The 22,174-nt window shown below is 42.6% G+C and overlaps 1 protein-coding gene across 1 annotated transcript in view; it reads right to left on the bottom strand.

The window, feature by feature from the left end:
* Positions 1 to 22,174, bottom strand: part of Atp13a5 (ATPase 13A5) — a 139,620-nt gene that overhangs the window by 15,581 nt on the left and 101,865 nt on the right. Inside the window, 5 exon segments of the mRNA NM_001191657.1 lie at positions 2,123 to 2,297; positions 11,960 to 12,032; positions 14,494 to 14,590; positions 18,261 to 18,370; positions 20,703 to 20,745. Coding sequence (NP_001178586.1) covers positions 2,123 to 2,297; positions 11,960 to 12,032; positions 14,494 to 14,590; positions 18,261 to 18,370; positions 20,703 to 20,745 — 498 coding nt within the window.

Raw genomic sequence — 22,174 nt, 5'->3', positions numbered from 1 at the left:
TCCACTGTCTCCAAAAGTACTAAGGGATCGTAGTAAAGACCTCATAGCCCTTCTCAGTGGGGGGTATCTGTGACTCTAGTGTACTAACAAGGAAAGCTCCGACTTCTCAGCCTGACTTAGAAGACATTCTGACCTCAACCTACCTTTCTAGTCTTACCTTTTGCCACGTTCCCTACTGATACTCCCTATTCTCCTAATGCAATGTCTGCTTTTCCAGAAACACTGCAGGCTTTTTGAGTTGGATGTGCAGTTCCCGTTAGCTGCACTATTATTTCCTCTTCGACCCTCATCATTTCTAACTTTGCATGAGAATTAGTACCAGTGCCCCCCCCTGTTCCTCCTTGATGCACTTAGCTCACTATTTTGGAAATCTTTTGTTGAGATTCTTTTATTTTCGTCTGTGTATTATGAATTTTTCTCTGTGGGTTTTGTGTTAGTTAATTTACAATTTTTGACATCTAGCATAGCGGGATCATACAATATTTCCTTAGCAAAATATGTCTTTAAGGTCTAGGCTTTGTCAGTTCTCATTGACCTATTTGCAACGTTCTTTTTTGTAATAATGAAACCTGAAAATTAGTTTTAGTTGGCTTTCTTGTTTAGCTTGAAATTTTAAGTTAATTTTCAACATCTTATACATATAATTTATTTTCCAAATGTGGCATCCAATGCAAGGCTTCTTTTTCCTTTTCGTTTTGAAATAGTGTGCTGGTTAATTGTACATCATCCTGACACAAGCTAAAGTCTTTGAGAAGAGAGAAGTTCAATTGAGAACATGCCTCTCTCAAATTGGCCTGTAGGCAAGTCATGTTCATGATTGGTAATTAATATTCGAGAGTCTAGTCTATTACAGGTAGTGTCATCCCTGGGAGGTTTAAGAAAGCTGGCTAACACAGCCATAGGAGCAGGCCAGTAAGCTCCATAGTTTCTGCTGCAGTTCATGCCTCAAGTTCTGGCCATAACTTCTCTCAGCAATAGAGTGTTAGCCTAGAGCTAAAATCAAAAATAAGCCCCCTCATCCCCAAGTTTTCCTTTGCTCATTGTATTATACAAAGTCAGTAGAAACCCTAAAAAGGCAGAAGGTATCTTGTTACGTAGACAAAGTTGGCTTTGAGTTCACGATCTTTCTGCCTGAGATTATAGGTGAGCATCACCATGCCCGGCTAGGTTTAATTATTACTACCTTGGGGTCTATGAGATCGATAAATGTGCTTTGTATATATGGTAGATGGTCAGTTTGTTATATAACGTTTGCAAAGAGCCAGATCACGTTCTTGAGATGGATGGATAGGATAGATGGCCTGGATTTCAGAGCTAAACACTAAAATGGAACTCTGTCAACTCACACTGTAGATAAGGAAGGTGAGAGACCGTGTGGTGAAAGTAGTAATGGAAACAGGGCCATCTTGATTTGCTGGCCGTGTCTCTATGCCACCATCCTGTTTTCTCCTATTTTCAACTATAGTTGTTCTTCGCTGTGTGTATTTCCTCCAAATTAGGGGAGCATTTGCTTCTGAAACTGTGCAGGGCCATATATTCCAAGTCATACTTGAATTGCTGACTTTGGAGTCTAAACGAAGTTCTTACACATCACACAGTGGCTCTTTGCTTATGTTTCTGTGTTCTGGGGATCTGATGCCATTAGACTCATAGTAGAGTGTACATGTCCGAGTTCCAAAGGAGAATACTATTTCCTCAGGAAAACTAAAGCTTGAGTTTGTGTATTGCCTGTTATTGCCCATGGCTGTTTCTGTACTACAATGACCTTATTAACTAGTTGTCAATGCTCATAAAGCTAGAGATGTTCTTCTCTCACTTGGGTCATGGAGTGTTTCCCAAGCCCTGGTCTATATAAAATCCATGCCCCAAGGAATGAACACATTCACAGTTAATCAGCTGTAAGATCACCTCATTACCAAGCAAGGTGACATCTTTCCTGTCTGATCCACATGCTTACCTAGCATGCCACCCATTAAGTGTGTTCTGTTCTACCGTTTATGACTTTCAGTATGAAAGCATTTTTTTGTTAGTTAGAATTTAGATTTCCTGTTGGTATCAAGTCAATGTGACTTGGCGTTGCCTATGTTGCTCTCAGAACGGAAACCTACAGAAATCAACTCACCTGTATTTGTAGACCTCACAGTACCAAGGCTGCTGTTTCACAGAGAGAAACGTACACACTAGCACAATGCAGGTGAAACAGGAATTCATGAAGACTGAGAGTAGCAACTGAGGAGAAAGGAGTTGTCCTGCTGGTCTGTATGGAGCCAACTTCGGGTAGGCATGGTTTATGCTCACTGAAAGACAGGAACACGTTTTTCCTTTACAATTTCATGTGTGAGGATAAAACATGAGCTGCATATCACCTTGAGTCTCTGAGGAAGATTCAGCTTGAGAAAACACTAGCTGAAGGTTTATACCTACTCAACCCATTATATAGTTGCATATTCATTTTTACCAACTTTCGTCTCCTCTATCCTTTGGTTACCTTTCAGGAGTAAAATATAACTGGCTGTGCCCCACATGTGGCCCATACATATACAGCCACCCAATTAGATAAGATGGATGAAGCAAAGAAGTGCAGGCCAACAGGAACCGGATATAGATCTCTCCTGAGAGACACAGCCAGAATACAGCAAATACAGAGGCGAATACCAGCAGCAAACCACTGAACTGAGAGCGGGACCCCTGTTGAAGGAATCAGAGAAAGGACTAGAAGAGCTTGAAGGGGCTCGAGACCCCATATGTACAACAATGCCAAGCAACCAGAGCTTCCAGGGACTAAGCCACTACCTAAAGACTATACATGGACTGACCCTGGACTCTGACCTCATAGGTAGCAATGAATATCCTAGTAAGAGCACCAGTGGAAGGGGAAGCCCTTGGTCCTACTAAGACTGAACCCCCAGTGAACGTGATTGTTGGGGGGAGGGCGGCAATGGGAGAAGGATGGGGAGGGGAACACCCATATAAAAGGGGAGGGGGAAGGGTTAGGGGGATATTGGCCGGGAAACAGGGAAGGGGAATAACAATCAAAATGTAAATAAGAAATACTTAATTTAATAAAGATAATATATATATACATATACATATATATATATATGTATATATATATATATGGCTGAAAGGTCCTGTAATTGATAGACTAACCATATCACATGGCGTCCATCCCTCTCCCATGGGCTCAGAAGGGGTGCTATATAAATTAATAAGAGCAGAGCCAATATCTCTCATGAAAGACAGGAAAGTTGATATTTGGGGGTTAAATAGTCATCATTCCCAACTAATCTTTATATATGAATTAAAATCAATATGCTATTCAATCAACAGTATCCAAGGACTTCAGGGTGCCAGGCACGGTGACGGATGTTCAAGACCTGCTCAGTTCCTTTCTGGATACACATGTTAGAGGGGTTGTTGCTGCACAGTCCATTGAATGGTGAAGGAGAGTGGGCCATAAAAATCTGGTTTTCAGGTAACAGTGTTAAGATATACTGCATTTTCAGTCTTTCAGTTTGTCATGTATAGTGGTTGGAAATGAAATAAAACGTCCATCCTTCTTAGATGCTTCATGCCCTAACAAACCAATGAGCATGGATTCTTCTCTGTCTTTCTAGACGTTTCAAGACAGTTCAGGGAAGAGGCCTGAAAGAGCTAAGAATTCATAACATCCCATTTAAAGATTCACATAAGTCATGCTTTAATTCTTGTCTTTCATTTTGTCACCTTGTTTCTTTTTAACTTAAAAAAGATGTTTACTTCTGCTTATGTTTGTGCATATTGAGATGGGACGGTAAGGAATTGATGTAAACATTGAGATAATAAAACTGAAGAGATTTCTGTTCTCTACGTGACCTGGGATAATGAGGCAAACTTTCTGGTGCTTCAGATTTTCATGAAAAGTAAAAATATGACGGAATGTTTAAATGCATCGCAAAGGTCCTCCCAATTAATTTATTCTAAACTTCTATGACTTCCTAAGGCATCATGATTATATTTCAATATGTGTTCTCCCAGCAGAGTATTAGACATTGTGGAGTATGCAAGGCCACTCTGCCTTCCAAGTTCTGAGTGCAGTGGACACACAGAGACTGCTTCTGTTTTCAAGAAATACAATGAGAACAAAGATACTAATTTAGAGTGCAATTTAAGTCCATATCCATTTAGCAAAATAAGGGTAGGAGGGTTATCCTGGGGCCTGTAAGTTTCTCGACCATGAGTTCTTGGTCAAATTCGCAGTACCAGGCATGCATTTCTTCCTGTGGAATGGTCCTTAAGCACAAGCAGAGAGTGGTCGGTTACTTCTATAACATTTGTGCCATTAGTGCACTCCTAGACAGATCCTGTCACACCAATCATTACTGTAATTCGCAGCTGACTAACAGTTACTGATGACTTTTCTCTCAACAGTTTACATAGTACTAGAAAAGCTAGCTAGTAAGGAGGAATATTCTTGTTCATATCATTTGAATTTCCCTATTCTATGACCAAAATGTTTTGTGCATCTGAGCAATGTGTTCTTATTACCATGTTGTTGTGGACAACTAGAACAATGGCAATAGTTTTGGTTGTTTGGGCATTTCTAACCAACGAATTGAGAAGTACCCCATACCACTTGTGTGTGTGTGTGTGTGTGTGTGTGTGTGTGTGTGTGTGTGTGTGTGTTGGAAGTTTACAAAATAGTGGGTTTGCATATAGCATTTTCAAGCATCTTTAGTGTTAATTATCCCTTCTCCCACCGCTTCCTCTGCTCTAGCCTCCCATTCAACCTACTCCTTCCCTTTCCATTAGTGTATCTTGTGGTCCTCATGAGGGAAATTTATTTGTGCGGTGGATGGTAGTTAACACAGAGACTCACAACTCTGCACAAGGGGCAGAGAATAAGTGGCATGTCCAATCACAAATGGGACATCTATATTCTGCCCCACCACACCCTCATGGTTCAGGTTCTACCACAGAAGAGGGTAGTTGAAAGATTGTTAAGAACCAGAGGTTTGGTAGGACAAGAATGAAACAATGTCTTTAGACGTGACAGGTCATTGCACGTAAGAATTTCTAGCAGTCGCACTGCAGAAATAGTCTATAACCACACAAGGTCAAGTAAGACAACATTATAGCGTGCAGAGGGGAGAAGCCCATGAAATCACACCCTTAACCAAGGAGTTATTAACAGTTTGTATGGCTTCTGATGAGGAGTCAGTTTTTCTGAAGCCCGCCTATGGTAGGCTGGCCACAATCCAGTGAATGACCCTGCACCCAGGAATATTCACAAATTGGACTTGATGGGTTATTTTTTTTGAAGGAAGACATGAAGAAAGGAAGTAGAGAGTGGGTCTGGAAGAAGTCAGGGAGAGGGGGAAATATAATAAAAGACATTGCATGAAATAAAAAGAAATTGCATAAATCAAATACTGTGTTTGTTTTTAAAGAAAACAAGCTTTTGTTCTTAGTTTCTCAGATACAACCCTTGACATTTTCTAGGTAAAAGGAACATCCTTCTTTTTCATAATGGGCCCCAACATTTATGCTCAGATGACTGAGGGTAGGGGCTGGAGAGATGGCGGTTAAGAGTAGTTGCTGTTCCTGCAGAGGGTCTAGGTTCAGTTCTCAGAACATATCTAGTGGCTCGCAGCTACCTATAACTCCAGTTACAGAGGATCTTATCCTCTTCAGGCCTCTATAGTTTGTGGATACACAAGGGTTACACATTCCTACATGCAGACAAGTACTCATACATACATAATAAATAAACCTAAAAGTAGTTTTTCAAAGATGGTGGTGGTTTTGAAAATAACTGTTGCTAACAATGCTATGCAGGAATGGAGCTGGCTACAATCTTATAGAGCATCTGTAAAACTGGGCTTCAGGCCACAAGCCTAGAATTGGGGAGAAGCTAGAGGTTGAGCTCATCCTTATAGCAAACGATTCAATCAATTGTGCTTAGATAATGAAACCTCAGTACAAACTTTGGACTTGGAAACATAGTTGACCTCTGGTTGCCAGGATTCTGTACATAATCACACATGTGTCTGTCAAAGACATGAAGCACCCTGATTCCACAAGGGAGGACAATGGGAGCAATTTATGACCCTTCCCAGAATTTGTCCCCTGTGTCTCACCCCTTGACTAGCTTGTATCATTTTTCTATTGATAAAACTGTGGTAATAAATATACTTGCATTGGTTCTGTGGATCAGCAGATCATCGAATTCAAGATAGAAGATAGTGGAGGCCCTAAGTTGTGGATAGCTAGTCAAAATGCAGATGGTTTGGGAACCCCAACACTTGTCTCTGATGTCTGGAGTGAAGCCATTCTTGTGATTGTGGCATCACCTTGTGATATTTGGTCTAACTGTGGATAGTAGGTGTCAGAAGTCATCATCTGGGTAAAGTAAGAAGGGGCATACAGTATGGACTATGGTCAGGGCTAAAGAGCATGTAGTGATCTTGCATCTAAGTCACAGAAGGCAGAGGCTGTGGTGCTTACAGTGCCTTCTGCCTATCACCATCCAAGATGCTGCTGTGAGATTTATGAGGAGGCTGTGTGTGCTCCACACAGGAATCACCACCGCTCTGGGCAATAGGTCTCTACCTCAGTGGCATGCTTTCCTGCACATGCTCATCCCTAGTTAACCCAAGAACCATGGGAGACTGTGTAATTGACTGAATAGAGATGGTATTCATTTGGGGCTTCCTGGTATGATTTTGTCCATAGTGATGACAGCACCAGTTTCAAACAATCGTGCATGGCTCATGCTGACAGCTATGCTTTCTGTGAATCTTGGTGCAAATGTCTGGCCCTTCACTGTGGCCCTAGAAAGAGAAAGGTGGACGTGACCTGAGCTCAATTTGATCAAGATAAACTATTTACAATGTAAAGCATAGTGGCTGAGAAGCCTAGATCAACTGAATGGCAGTCAACATCCAGGCCCAGAAACTGGGAGACATTATTGGCATAAGCCACTGGTTTGGGTAGTGAGTTAGGATGTAGGGTCATCTTGGCACCAGCTGGTTGCTATTTTAACTTTTCCCATACCAGAGACTCCTAATTTTTCTAACGAGAAATATGTATCCTGATATGATAGAAAATAATTACTGATTTGGGACACCCATTACATCCCAGAGATTGTGCCAAATGTCCTTATATGTGTTATCTGTATTTCCATAAAAATCAGTGCAAACTGTCAACTTTGCGGCTGAATAAACATGTTAAAGTGGAGTCTCTTAAAGACATAGTGAGTAGCAGGACAATGGTAGGGACACAAGAGGGTCTGACCTTAAAGCCTGTGTTCTCTGCTCTGTAGCATGTGCAGAGGGATGGGGTTCCTAAACTTAAAAGAACACTGGGATCCCGGAACCAGCTTGGAGAGCAGTAAGTACTGTTTAGAACCAGGCAGGAAAACATTGAATTGTCCAGATTTCCTTAAAATGAAGATGATGACAACATTCTCTCCTGGATCGCATGCAGAGAAACGGAAACTTACTAGATGATATATTTTACCTAAAATTAATCATCCCCTTATCTGCGTTCCCACAGTGCACTATTCATATTGGTGGCCTACTGCAGGGCGTTGTACATTACGTCACTATTGTTCACACATGCACCCCGGCAGACAAGGAGCTCCCCGAGAAAGAAATCCTGCCTTATTCCACCTTTTCTCTCTAACTAAGTCTCATACCAAGCTTGCTACAGGGGAGAATGTGCCATTTCAAATTATGACCTTTAATTGCTCAAAATCATTTGATGCATTTATATTAGAAATTATATATCATAAATTATGTGAGCCAAATTTCAAGTGGACCATAAATCTACCATACCTACATGCAAAGTTGTGAGTGTGCCTCATAAGGTTTCCAAGATGTACCTGAAGGTCCTCGAAGGGTCACACTCAGAAAACATCACTGTCATTTGATGAGGTTTATATAAAAAATCCATGTGTGAAATGGAGGGATGCCTTGTCACACCTCATTGTCCCCATATGGCCTTCCCCTGCACACGGAAATATTAAGTCTAAATGGAGCTGGCTGGAACCCACCTTCATCCTCTGCAATGACTATCCTAAGACCATGCTCTCTTGCAGAAGAGACAGTAAAAGTTGGACATCATTAGCCATAGAGAGACACGTAAACAGGCAAAAATGATGGAGATTCAGTTGAAGCATCACCTCTTAGGACATTTCCATGGTACCTAGTAGAGGTAGCTAGTAGGTTAAATCCTTCAGCTGGGCTGGAGGAGAGAGAGGATGGCTGCTTAGGAGTAAAGAGGCCCAATGTTTAACACTTTATTGTACAAGCATCTTTAAGGCAAGATACCTCAGAGTTTCTACATTTTCAAGCATTTTTGAGAGTTGTATTTTTCAGTCACATCCTGCCTTCACTCTCTTGATATAGTTGGACGGTCTTGTTGAAGAGGCCAAATGTGTTACTAGCACAAACTCCCACACAGATTAAGGTCAAGTTGGACTTCACAGTGTACATTTTCTCAACTGACTTCTGTCCTGACATCATTTTAAAAACTTTTCTTTAATATATCATATCTTGTATTATTAGCTGCCTGTGTCTCAGTCTCTGTGATCTTTGATAAGTTCTTTACGAGACAGCAATTTCCTTGAGTGAAACAGCCTTGTCAGGTTCTGCAGAAGAGCTGAAATAATGCTTCTGGGCTGCTCACCACAGTACAGGGAATGGTCTCACAATGGACTCCTCTTTTGGGAAGACTGGCCATCTTGGTGAGCACTTGAGAAGAATCAAAAAGTGTTCAACTCGGCTGGTTTCTTTAGAAACTGAAAGCTATGGACAACAGTTCATACTTCAGAATTGGCGCTGACCATGACAGAGTTATTCTGGGCTTTCCCTACACTCCGTTGCGTGCTGTTAGTTATGCGGTTGACTGACATGGGGGTGGGGCACTGTGCCCCTCTCCATGGTACTTCCTGGCTGACTCTCATTTCAGTTGTTCACCCCCTGAGAACTGGCTCGGTAGGAGACTGAGATGTCTCTACTCAGAAACGTAGCTTCCTGTAGCAGAAGAGAGCCTCAGAAAGGTGGCAGGCCAAAAGCTGTGCCATCAGGACAATGGCACTTTACCCAATGAACAACAACCATGTGGCTGACTCAATCTATAGGCTGAACCCTAAGGAAAACTGTGACAGTGAGACTGAAGGCGAGAGGTGCCATCTGTGTTTGTTCGTCACGCTCTGTGTTCAGATATTTTCCTTTCCCATCCTTGTTAATTTAGTCATGGTTTATTTCCCGGTCGGTACCCATGTTGTAATGTTCTCACCTTTAGATATAAGAGACCTGGTGGCTTAGGACTAGCAGTGGGAAAGAAGAGCTTGGCTGCCTCTATGATTCCCTTGGGTAATCACTCTTCACCTTGCTTTAGAGAATAAGGTGACCATGGAAAGGCTATTATTTAGCCTGAGGTGCTGCTTCACCTCCCCCTTGGCAGATGCACTCTAACATGGCAGCTATCCAAACTCGGACGTTTGCACAGGGCTCATGGATGGACTGTACATTTTTCCTGTGGACTTTTCTGGACCAGTGTGAATGGTACTCTCTCCTTCTGACTCTCCAGGAATGTTTTCTGCAAATGTCTCTTGGAGTACATGCTGCCAAAAACTGGGCAGCCTCTTGCTGTGGCGCTCCCAGCCCGAGTAAGTTCCATGGCTTCTACTCCACCCACAAGATAAATAATAGTTAGCTTTCCTTCATGGCTCACCTCGCTCTCCTCATCACTACTATGAAGGGGTGAGCAAAATCACAATGCCCTCTCAAAAAACCACAAAGACTTTCCTAGAATAGTTCTTACGACTCTCTTTTATTGAGTGTGGCAATCCTGGGAGGACAAAAGACTTCATACATCTCTTTCCAGTTCTCCTTAAAGCATCCCTCGATAGTCACTGCTACAGTTTTTAATGGAATCAATACCCAGGTGATGGGTAGAGAGGGGAATATGTTTATGGTGGAAGGACCAGTAAGCATCTCCTTAGAAGATAGGATGCAGATGTTGCCACCCTCTTTCTTCGAACTCAACTGGCACTTATCAGTCACTATTCTCAAATATTCAGGTCAACAAACTTTCACCCAGTAGGAGAACCCCATCCTCTGTGTTAGAAATGCAGACCCCTGCGGGCATACAGAGACTCCTGGCTCCATTGTAGAGTTTAGCTGGGGCAGTTACATTCATGAATGGAAGAAGCATAAATTCAAAGTAGAGTATGACCTGATGACAACAGATGCTCTGGGAGTTTAGAGAGAGGAGGGTTATTTTATTTATTTGTTAATAATAATCTGTCATCAGAGGAGAGATAGGAGGGAGTGCTAAAAGCAGCTTTGTGGAAGAAATAGGACTGACTCTAACACAGGTAAGATAGGCAAATTTCAAAATTGCTTGGGACCTCAGGGATGTCTCGATGATTAAGATTGGACACTGCTTTTAGAGTCCATGATACTGTACTCCCACATGCGCACACAGAAGCAAGAAGCACACACACACACACACACACACACACACACACACACACACACAGAGTTTCATTTTTAAGAGACTTTTACTGAAAGAAAGGCATTTCCAGTGGAAGGGAGTAGCACATGGGAAGTGAGGTTTTTAGTTTGGCCACACTATACTGTAAGTGAAAGGAAGTCGCTGAAGAAAACAATTCGAAAAGCAACTTAGGTCAGATCAGACTGGAGCCTTGAATGTTAAGCTGAAAAATGTGGGTGTTCATCTGCGTCCTTTAAAGGCAAGGACCTTTGCATGTGACCTCTATCCAATGACCATCATCAAGGCACCCTGTTTCCTAGTCCCAGGATTAATGTGCATACTGGAAAAAGGCACTATCATCACAGTTTAGTTATTTACTTATGTGTCGCCACATGTGTGCCTTGTTCCCAGGAGAGCCTTGAATGCTAGAAGACAGCCGTGGCCTTCAGTCCACAGTACTGCCTGTGAGCACAGGCTCTGGACCCTCCTGGGGTTCCTTTCCCTGACAGCATCATTCATAAATAAATCATTCAGATTGCTTAAAAATACCTAGCATCGTAAAATCACTATCACTGATTCAAAATTATTCAGTCAGATGACTATTAATAACACATAGTAGAAAATATATAGTAGGCTTGGAATAGACACGCCAACCTAATAATCAAAATTGATATAGCTTATATCATAGACACTGGTAAATTTTATCATTGGGCAGACTTGAGGGACGAGCTCCATATCAGCCTTGTATTTTAAGATGTGACACGATGTGTCAAGGTTATTAATGTCCTGCGACATCAGGTATTTTATCTGTTGTTTTCCACAGCACCTCGCTGTTGAACAAAGAGAAAGTGACAGGGCCATTGTTCTTCCTGCTTCTGTTGAGGCAGTCACCTTTCTTGCTTATTAAGAGTTAGTATCAAGCCCCGACTTCCTTGATCAAAAGCACTTTATCAGTGTCATCTCCAAAGACGGAAGCCAGCCCTAGCTGCCGTGACCCGCGCCTCGCTTCCCAGAGAACTGCACCGGAATAACACATTAGCATTTGTTCTCCCAAGTCAAAGACATAGCAGGAATCTCAGTTTCATGTCAGTCTGAAATGCAGTTGAATAATGGAATGCGACCTTTGGGTTTAAAAAAGAGAGAGAGAAAAGTCCTTTCCGGATTTCTTATCCATTTTTCTATACAGGATAGAAAAGTGCAAAGAACTAAGAATACATTGACAGGTTCTTAGGGGAAAGACCTATTTATTATTACGTCATTTATTATTTATATTAGGTTATATTTATATTATATAGGGTGTATTATTTATATTATTACGTTAGATCTATTTATTATTAGGTCATTTTGCTGCAGGTCTAGAAGCTCTGGCCCTCTACTCACCCCAATATTACTTTAAACACATTCCTAGGCATCACTTTTCCACCAAGCCCTTATTTGTGTGCTTCTGGGACTTCACAAATAGATATAAACTTACTTGTTAAGCTGACCATCAGGGTGATGGCCACATCTTGCAGGAGATACTGGTAATTACCGAAGAGCTGTAGTTGCTGGGGGAAAAAAAAACCAGCGTAAGTCCATGTCTGTTACAGTGGTTCCCATTCGTGCAGCTCTTCAATGAGCGCTCAGCAGGCAGTTGCTGTTTCTTTCTTCTCTTCACAAAGAAAATATGGGCCTAAAACCATCAGTAGCTCATTAGACTAAATGACCCCATAGCTATTTTTCCAGTATTTAAGTCATTCCTTTATAAGTACTGGCTCGGTCACAGCCTACCAGCCTCTTACTGGCCACATTACCCTTGGCAGGGCCTGGACAGCTGAATTCTCAGCACAAGTCTGAAAGTTTCTAATGGGATTTTAAGCGAAATTTAAAGTCAAGGCCTCAACTTATTTAGCCCGTGTCATTCTCCATCGTGAGGTTGGACTGACTGATAACACAGTTAGTCCGGAGCTCATGAAACTCCCAAACTGGACATGGCCTCTCCCTAAGCCAGTGTTTATCAACTTTCCTAACATTAGGGCCTATTAACACAGTTCCTCAAGGTGTGGTGACTCCCGACAATAAAACTATCAGTATTGCCACTTCATAAGTGTAATTTTGCTGTATGTGTGTGTGTGTGTGTGTGTGTGTGTCTGTGTCTGTGTGTGTCTGTGTGTGTGTGTGTGTGTGTGTATTTTCCAATGACCTTATGTGACCTCTGTGATACCCAAAGGGGTCACATCCCACAGGTTGAGAACCACTGCCCTAAATAAACCCACTGCAGACTTTAGATCGCTACCTTTGCTTCCCTGAGGTCTGGGTACACACAGCACTTAGCTTTCTAGTCCACATGTTTGGGGCTGAACTTGTAAGGCTGAAAAGTCCAAGCATCATTCCTTAGGAATGTCCTTGCTGGACCTTGAGCAGCCAAGCCCTCTGACACACTTCACAGCTTGTGATTGACTTCCACACTGTGATTGGATTCTGAGTGTGAGGCCGATGTCTGCATGTGAAGGGACACTGGCCTTTGCAAAGACTCTGTAGCAGCTTCTAAGTTGAAGGATGAACTCATGCGGCTCTGAACAGCTGGACAGCTGCTGAGTGGACTTATTTTTGTCTCCACCACAGACTCTTCAGCTCTGCACTCAGTTTGATGAAAAGGTAGGTACATTGTGGCCTCTGATTCCCAACTGTTCCTTATCTACCCTCCAGCACCCTCCCCACCCAACCCATGTGTGTGTGTGTGCACATGCTCTTGAGTATTAAATATATAATGTATGCACTTGTATGTGAAGGGGTATATCCATGTACTTATGTGTGGAGGACAGAGGTTAGTATCAGGTGTCTCCCTCTATGGGTCCCCACTTTATTTTTTATTTTTGACACAATTTCTCATTGGCTGGCTGGCCATCAAGTACTCAGGATCTTCCTGTCCCTGCCTTCCATCACTGGAATTATAGGAATATGTCACCAAACTCAACCTTTTATGTGAGTGCTAGGGGTCTGAGCTCAGCGAACACTTTACTGATTGATTCAGTTACTTTCTCTCACCTTTCCCCTTTGGGTGGTAAAATCACACATAAACAGAAACACAAGGAAAACGGTCCAACAACAGCCTTAAAATTTTCAGTATGAACAGCTGTAGCAGAAATGTGGTGGCCTTAAACTTTAAACTTTAAAGTCATTAACTTTCCAGAGGTGGGAGTTGGTCAAGGGTCAGACCCCACTTAAAGGTAAGGGTAGGATGGGGTCTCCTGATCCCTCCCCACCTGGTGGCCATTTAGCCTCCCACATATGTCCTTGCCAGTGGTGACCAACAATATACCCCAACCCCTCATCTCTTCGCTTACCTCTTAATTACCCTCCAAAGGCAATGAAATCGCTTAATCCCCCAAGTGTCCTTTGAGTGTATTGGATCATTTTATTATAGAGCAGACTATGTTTGAAATAATGAAGATTATTTTTAATCTATGCATAGCTCCTTTATGCTAAATGGCTATTACTATTGTTTGGTTTTTTTAACAATAGTCCTTTGTCGTTTTGTCATTTTAAGGAATTGCTATTCTTTACTGATACTGCATCTAGGCAGGCTCAGGAGCACAGCCCCAGCATGGGAGCTTTTCAGCATTATGGTCCTTCAAAATAAAATCCAAAACCTCTCTTCCTTTTTATCTCTTTTGAGTATTTTGCCAAAAATATTCCACAGTTAGAGGCAGATCCATTTCCTGCCTGGTTATATTTAGGCTTCTCTCAAGTCCTGTTTATTCCCCAAGGAAGAGATGGGCTCAGAGAGGTCAAGAGTTTCAGGTTATCCAGAGAAAACCAACACCCTAGACAGTATATCCAGTATCACTGACTTCTAACCTCAGGCTAACCTCAGGCTTCTAACCTTAGGCACACCAGGTTCCTAAGCTTGTAGGCACCTGTTTCTGAGAAATGTCATGCATTTATAAACATTAGACGGGGTGTGGGAGCCACATTCCAATGCTATAAATACAATTAGAACTGAGAAGAAACGAATTTCATTCTTACCCAGTACAGCAGTGATGTTCCAATAAACTGGATGATGCCGTACATGGTCAAGTATTTAAATACACCAAAGGATGAAACCAGTGCAGCCCGTCCCTCCCTGTTGAGAACAAACAGGGAAATTGCTTATGTAAGCCACAGCCCCTAGTCTTTATATTTTAAAAGGAGTTCATTTTTAAAAATAGTTCATTCTTTGACAATTTCATATATGTGTAAAGTGTATAACACATTTGGGAACTCATCTCTCTGCCCTCCCTTATCCCCTTCCCATCTTTAACGAGACCCTTAACCCCTTGCACCTCTATCACTTTTGTGTCTTTTGGTTATAATTTTGTTTCTGCTCTGGTTTAACCCACTAGGTTTTGCCAGAACCACCTATATGAGCCCTGGGGTGAAGCTAACCATTGAGGCCTGAGTAACTCACCAGCAGGGCATCTCCGAAGAAATGGTTTGACTGGTAGCAACTCCCTTGGGCAGGGAAGAGCCCCGTGAGGCTGCTCAGTAGAGCTTGTGACTGAAAGTTTAGGGATTAAGACTTGTGCATGCCCTGTACACAAATGCAAGTGGTATGAGTTCATGTGTGGCACAGCCGTCTCTTACTCATAGAATAGACCAATTTTCTAGTCTCTCATTCTTTCTGTCTCCTCTTTGATGAGGACCCCAAGCCTTCGAGTGTGATATGAGTGCCCCACTAAAGGAGGAAATATTGGTGACCCACTTAAGGCTGAGTAAGGCATTCTTGTTTAATAGCTTCTTGGTGTGCATTCACTTAGTCTTCCATTTATTCTTTCAGCTACTTTTTATTCTATGTTTACCTTTTACAGTGCTGGAAAAATCCATGCCCTTCTACATACTAGGCAAGTATTTGTACATAAAGAAAACTACATAATCTTTCTTGTATGTTTTGTTAAATTTGTGTGTGTGCATTTGTGTGTGTGCGTGTGTGTGTGTGTGTGTGTGTGTGTGTGTGTGTTACATGCATGCTAGTATATAGGTACATACACTCATATACAAACTTGGAGAGACCAGAATGGAATGCCATGTGTCTTCCTTTATCACTCTCCCACTCAGTGACTTGAGACAATGTCTGTTTCTGAGTTGGAAGCGTGCTGTTGGGCTAATTGCTGAAACATCAGGGTCCACTTGTCTCTAATCCAAAACAAGAGGATTCCGGGCAAGCAAAGCTACACCAAGCTTCTTATGTTGGTGCCTGAGACTTGAATTTGGGTCCCTATGCGTGCGCACCACTGAGCCATCTCTCGAGTGTCTTATTTTATTCATTGAACTCCAGCTCCCGCATGCTGTCTAACTGGCATCTACTGGTTTACGCAGTGCTGGGAATCAAACTCAGCATCTTGTCTGTGATAGGCAAGCACTAACTAATTAACTAAATCCCATGACCTATTCAATGCTTCATTCATTTGGGCAGTCTCTTCCTCAATACTTCACTCCCTCCTTGGTTCTTGGCCCACTGTTACTTAGGTCTTATGAAGTACCAACACTACATCGAGAATTATTACAAAAGGACAGAAAATGAACCAGGCCCTGCTCCCTCCATGAAGTCAGACTCTTATAGTCTAAGCATAGCGCAGCATTAGAATGACCCGCAGTGTCAAGCTTTGACTCCGTCTTAACTCTTCTATCTCACCATGCTTCCTAGAATTGAGTGAGTTTTAGTGGCTCTCAGACACACAGAGCTAAGACCAGTGTTCTCGGGTTTTACAAAGTATGGGCACAATTCTAAAATGGAGTCCTGGTGGCTTTTGCCATCTGTAATATTGCCAGAAGAAACCAAGGTAATAGTCTGAGTAGGTGAGGAGATCAAAAGATCAAGACTCTTGCAGAAACTATAGCTTGGAAACTGCATGTTCATCCTTTGGGAGGGGGAGGGGAATGGCTTCTACCTGAGGTTCTTTTGCATGGTAGCGGACAGAGGACATGGTGAGAATTGAGCATGTTGGCTCTGCTGCTTCCCTTGCCAAGGTGGACACAAGCCCACATGGCTTTAGTTTGTTTCTAGTCCCTAGTGACATGGGCACCTGCTCAGCTCAAAGATGTCAGAACTATATAGAAACATAAAATGGCAAACCTAGAAACCAATACCTAACGTCTTGCCTCAGGCAAGTGTGTGTTAGGCTGGGAGATGGGCCAGGGTACTTCAGGCAGATGTTTCCCACCACGCCGTGAACAGCTAGCATTTGTTTTCAACTGAGGATGGGGGAAAAACACAGACAAGGAAAGAACCAAAGCCTGCATTGTTTTCCCAAGTCTGACATAAACATTATGGTTTCATCTTTTTCCCCCTGCAGTTGTATATAATTTCAAGAAAATTAAGACAGCTGTATTCAAAACAAAGTACAAAACACTGTTCTAAGGGCAGGAGAAAAGCTGCCTTCGTGAGCTTCCAGGATCACTGCTATTTCTGATGCTTAGGAATTTTCGTAATGCATATATTTATCTGCAGATCCTGCAGCTGTCCATTGAATTCTCTGCCTACAGCTAGACAGTGATACAGAAATAATAATAATAAAAAGATACAGCATTTCCCACAAGGACTTGAACTATAACAAGCAGTGGCCCCCGCTCTAAAGAACAACAAAGAAACCTGTGGACCCAGACCTATTCATGTAAGACTTGTACTGAATCGCCCTTCTAGAGTTTTTCCCCCCCCAGGAAAAAGCATGTGTAGAGAATACCAAAGGGTAAAATGAGCCTCAAAGATCTGAACACTGAACCATATCTAATTTTTCAAAGCCCATGAAATACAGAAGCAAAGAGAATCTACCGCAGTCTTAATAATAAATCATCTACCCATACCAGAAATCTTGAATCATGACTTGTATTCTAAACCAACATACTGGCTTGTAACTACATTGCAGATGCACAATCCATTGGTCGAAGTCATGCTTTGGAGGCACAGGGGGTGACAGTGCTCAAGGGTACAGAAAAACGCAGATGTAGATGCCCAGGGACAAAGGACATGGGATACAACTGCCTGGCAGATGCGAAGGAAGGGCATGGGATTTCAGGCTTGATGTCATCCCACCCGTCACTCTGTTCTCTGAGACACCAAGAAAGTGATAATCGTCTGATTGTCCCTTCAGAGTAAGCTGCGTAGTAACTTCCAGCCTACTGGCCCTGGAGTTGCCCACCCCAGGAATTGTAGGAACAGCAGGGGGAAAGATTTCTGAAAATATAAAACTGGATGCTTTATTCTGTTACACTTAAAATGTAAGTAGAAATGGATTAGAAATGCATCCAGTGAAGGATAGCGAACACATGTCCTTCCTCTCCAATCTCCAGCAAAGTTTAATACCTCCTATGGCAACATCCTGATGCTTTTGAAGGTTTCTTTTAGAAGTATGTGATAGTATTGGCAGAAGGTATCTAATGATGCGTTCTTACCCTGCCCGCTCCCCTATCCCAAATTCCTGGTCCAATATCACAGAAGGTATCCAATATATGAAATTAAAGGAAAGACAAGACATGCAATCAGGTTTTAAATATCAAGGAAAGCTTTCAGCAGTCTACCTGATGCAGCCATCTATTTCTTAAAACTTGATGAAAGCCACTGCCTTTGTGGGTTTGTAAGTGCTTTCAAGCCAGAGGAATCGTTCCTTGGCTAGTGGTCCAATGGCGCTAGGCCTGCCCTAACACTTGCTCTAGATCCACACCTGCCCTCCCCACTGTGATGTGGTGTCCAATTCCGTCTGCTTCCAGAGCCAGACAGTGAGCCGCAGCGGTGAGGTAGAGGGGAAGCTTCAGCTTACCTGATGAGATGAGGCACACACTCGATATTGGCCACTTTCGAGGTGAAGGGAGAGGCCACAGACGCTTCCTGCTCTGACAGCGAGATGCCCGCATGCGCCATTTTCAAAGCCTGGAATGATTCATCCAAGTCAAACCATGACTCCTCAGACCAGGTTCCTCTACTCAAATACTAGGTTGTTCATTGTATGTCAGTTACCATCCTGTGTCTGTCCATGTTCAGGTGCCTGTTCATATGCTCTTTCATTCATACACCCTGTCTCTCCTGATCCACAGAGTCACCATGGAAAGGGAACCAACTGCACTGTGATCCACAGAAGCATGTACGTGCACATGTGCACGTTTCCACGTATACTATACTATCCGTGTGGCACATGTAGAGCATTGGCAAATGGAAGCACTCATTCGAAACTTCTTTACAAGGATGGGGAAAGGGTTGGAGAGATGTCTTAGCATAGTAGTTCCTTCCTAATGGGGCAACCTTTTAATACAGTTCCTCATGTTGTGAGGAGCCCCAACCATAAAATTATTTTCATTACTACCCTATAACTGTAATTTAACAACTATTATGAATTGTAATGTAAATATCTGATACACAGGATCTCTGACATACAGACCCCGTGAAAGGGTCATTCAACCCCCAAAAGGGTCATGACCCACAAGTTGAAGACCAATGACTTAGCAAGCAACAGCCTGTACTTCTCTTTCAAAAAGACTCAAGTTCAGTTCCTAGCACCCATGTTGGTAAGCTCATAGTTAACTGTAATTCTAGGTCCATGGAATCTGAGCCCCTCTTCTGGACCCTTCAGGCATTTGCAAGCATGCATGTACACACACACACACACACACACACACACACACACACACACACACACACACACACAGAGTGAAAAATAAAATAAATCTTTAAAAAAAAGAATGGCAGAATCTGGATGGAAAGATAACTAATCATAGCATTCTTTGCTGATTGATCCAACCAACTAGCTAACTGCCGGTAAAGATCTAGAAGACACAGCATCACCATGAGATACCCAAATCAGGCCACAAACACCCACAGGCACCTGGTGGCACATGTGTTACTTCACAGAGGACTCATTTACTTCTTCTGATGAAGGCTAAAGGCTGTCCAGAGAACACACAACAGACTAGCCCATAGGCAAGCCAGAAAGCCCAAATGAAATTTTGTATTCAGGTTGCTCCATAGTGCTTGATAGCATCGTTTGCTTTGCAATAGATTAAAAGATTCCAGCTCAGTTCATCTTAGAACACCGCCTCCCTCTTCTTTTCTCTGCTGGTGTTTATTCCTCTATTATGTAGTTTAAGATTGTCTGCCATATGGCAGGGTTAATTTACGCAGGATCCCTCCCTCAGATGATCGCCTTTTTGGGGAACAGAGATTATGGCTTCTTTGGTACTTTTGTTTTGCTATAAATGTCACATAATTAATAGCAATAGCTATTCGCCCTGGGTTGGATGAATGGGCTAACTGTGTTTCTTATGAAACACAGACAAAAAAAATGTACACTAAATCTAAGTATGAACACATTTCTTTTCACAGACATTGGAAAAATGTTTAAGTGGAAAGTAAAACGAATAAACAGGTTTTATATTTCTAATAAGCTTTTGAAATTAAACCACTTTGCCTTCTCTCTCTGTTCTCCCTCCTCCTGTTCTTCCCGTTCATCCTCTTGTTCTGCTGTGCACTATTTTCATGGGTTGGGCATCATACATGCTAGGCAAGCACTCTACCACTCAGCTATATCCTTAGCCCTGTTCTTCAATTCATGCGCCACAGCGAGCCATTAAAGTGCATGAACAGTCCTGAGAGTCAACTGTTATTTCACCAATGTCTTCAAAAGTCAGAACACAACATGTTTGCTTACCTTCTGCTGAGAATGAAGAATAACCCGAGACTCACTTAATTTTAGCTTTGCTACCGAGTGTAAAAACCATACCACTTAGGATTTCATAACAATATGGGGAAAAAAACCTAATTTTCAAAATTTAACCTCAGAGTGGGTTTGGAGGGAATAAATGCGATTTACATGTAATTAAAAACTTTATGAGTTGCAAACTTTCTTCTCTAAGGCTTTGCCAGCTCTGCACCTTGTGCAAAAGCATATCATCTCCCAGAGGTTTCCTCTCCTTATGAGTAACATTAAAGGCTTAATGTCTTAACCTTAAGGCTTAAAGCAGATAATTTTATAAAGTCCCCGATGGGTCTAAACTTTGGGCGTGTCAGCAGCATGGCTTTATTATTCTGGGAATTGTCAGAAGACAGCAGAAGTGGTGTTAGCGCTTTCTGTTTCTAACTCCTGCTTGGGCTGAGGTAAGCATGACCAAGTGGTTGCTGAAAGGAGGATGATGAGGCCCTAGGGGGCCTTGAGGAGCTCAAGAGAGATTCCAGAGTGCTGCTTGTATTTACAGAAGTCCTGTGTACTCACCCCACAGTCATTGGCTCCATCTCCACACATGCCCACATAATAACTACAGAGAAAAAGATACAAAACTCAACAGGTCAGAAGGTCTCTTGAATCACTTCCGCTATAACCAACTCCTATGTGTGTGTCTGTGTGTGTCTGCGTGTCTGGTGTGCACGCGAGCATGTGTGCATTCTGAGCAGATGTGGAATCAAGAAATTGCCGTGGAAAACCTTGGTTCAAGAGGGAGAGACCCCTGCCTTAATTTGTCTCAATCACTGAAAGGACAGCAATGACACCAGGAACATCGGCAATGACAGCAATCACAAACTTGGAAAGAACGTCAGGTTGATTGTGTCCGCCCTATCAAGCTCAAGAGTGAGGCATCATGATTACAATGATGTCATGATTGTCACTCAACCTAATAGGCCAAGCAGAGCCTAACCTGGCCAAGCTGCTCTCACCACAGCAGAGTTCAGCCTCAACATTAGAAGAGCTTAGCAGACACAATTAGAGCAGACATGTGTTCTCGGTGTGTCTCACAGGAGCGGTGAGGTAACGTGGGCCCCGTGTGTATCGGCTTGGTGTGCAACCAGGATCTAAGTGGAAGGATAATGTTTAAAGTTGCTGCCAGGGAAAAGGGATTTCTTACGCAGGGTCCATTGAGCCTTCTATACAACTGAATGACACTTATCGAGAGTGACTGGTGGTGATGTTTTAAATGATTCAGTGGCCTTTTTCCAAAATCAGATCATAAGCAATAAAAGTCAAGTTCTGTTAGGATATTCTTATTATACGTTTGCCCATAAGAAGTTGCCTTTTTGACCTTTTCTATAATTCACACATGGTCCAGCATAGATAGACCAGCCTAATGCTGTGCTAGTGAAATCCCGACCATTTGCATGCTGTGTCCAAGTGTCACCGATACCTGTAATCATCCAATAGGCTTCCTTCATCCAGAGGTGCTTGATGTGCATTGCCAAGGGTAAGACCACAGAGGATGACAGGTAACTGAGAAGACAGCTCATTCTGTCACAGTATGTGCTTTCCTAAGCTAATTGTGTTTTAGGGGAATGTAGCTTTCAGAGTGTCAGCCAATGTTGCTCAGGCATTGAGACAGAAACATTACTCTCTTCAGCCAATGTCATGTAATGACCCTATAAATGAGCTAGCCGCTTACCCCTGGCCATTTACCTAGTCTGAGAGTATGGGGGCGGGTGGGGGAGGATGTAATGGAAGGCATTTGAGACTTTGCTAAGGAGCTTAGCTGGTAAAATCTGATAGGAAGAGGTGGTCTCCTGATCCAAAGGCCACTTTGTCATTTTGCTATCTGAAACCTTCAGGCTAGAAACTGTAACTTAGGGAGGAATGAATAGGTGGGTCAGGTGTCAGTGACAACTCCTCCATTCAGACAGGATTTGGTCATCAGTGCTTTGAGAGGGTTTGGAACACCCTCCCCCTTCCATACACCTCACCATCTCTAGTCCCTGACAGAT

The sequence above is a fragment of the Rattus norvegicus genome, chromosome 11, assembly GCF_021556685.1.
Source record: "Rattus norvegicus strain SHRSP/BbbUtx chromosome 11, alternate assembly SHRSP_T2T, whole genome shotgun sequence".
Classification (NCBI taxonomy): domain Eukaryota; kingdom Metazoa; phylum Chordata; class Mammalia; order Rodentia; family Muridae; genus Rattus; species Rattus norvegicus.
This window is presented reverse-complemented; position numbering and strand designations above follow the sequence as displayed.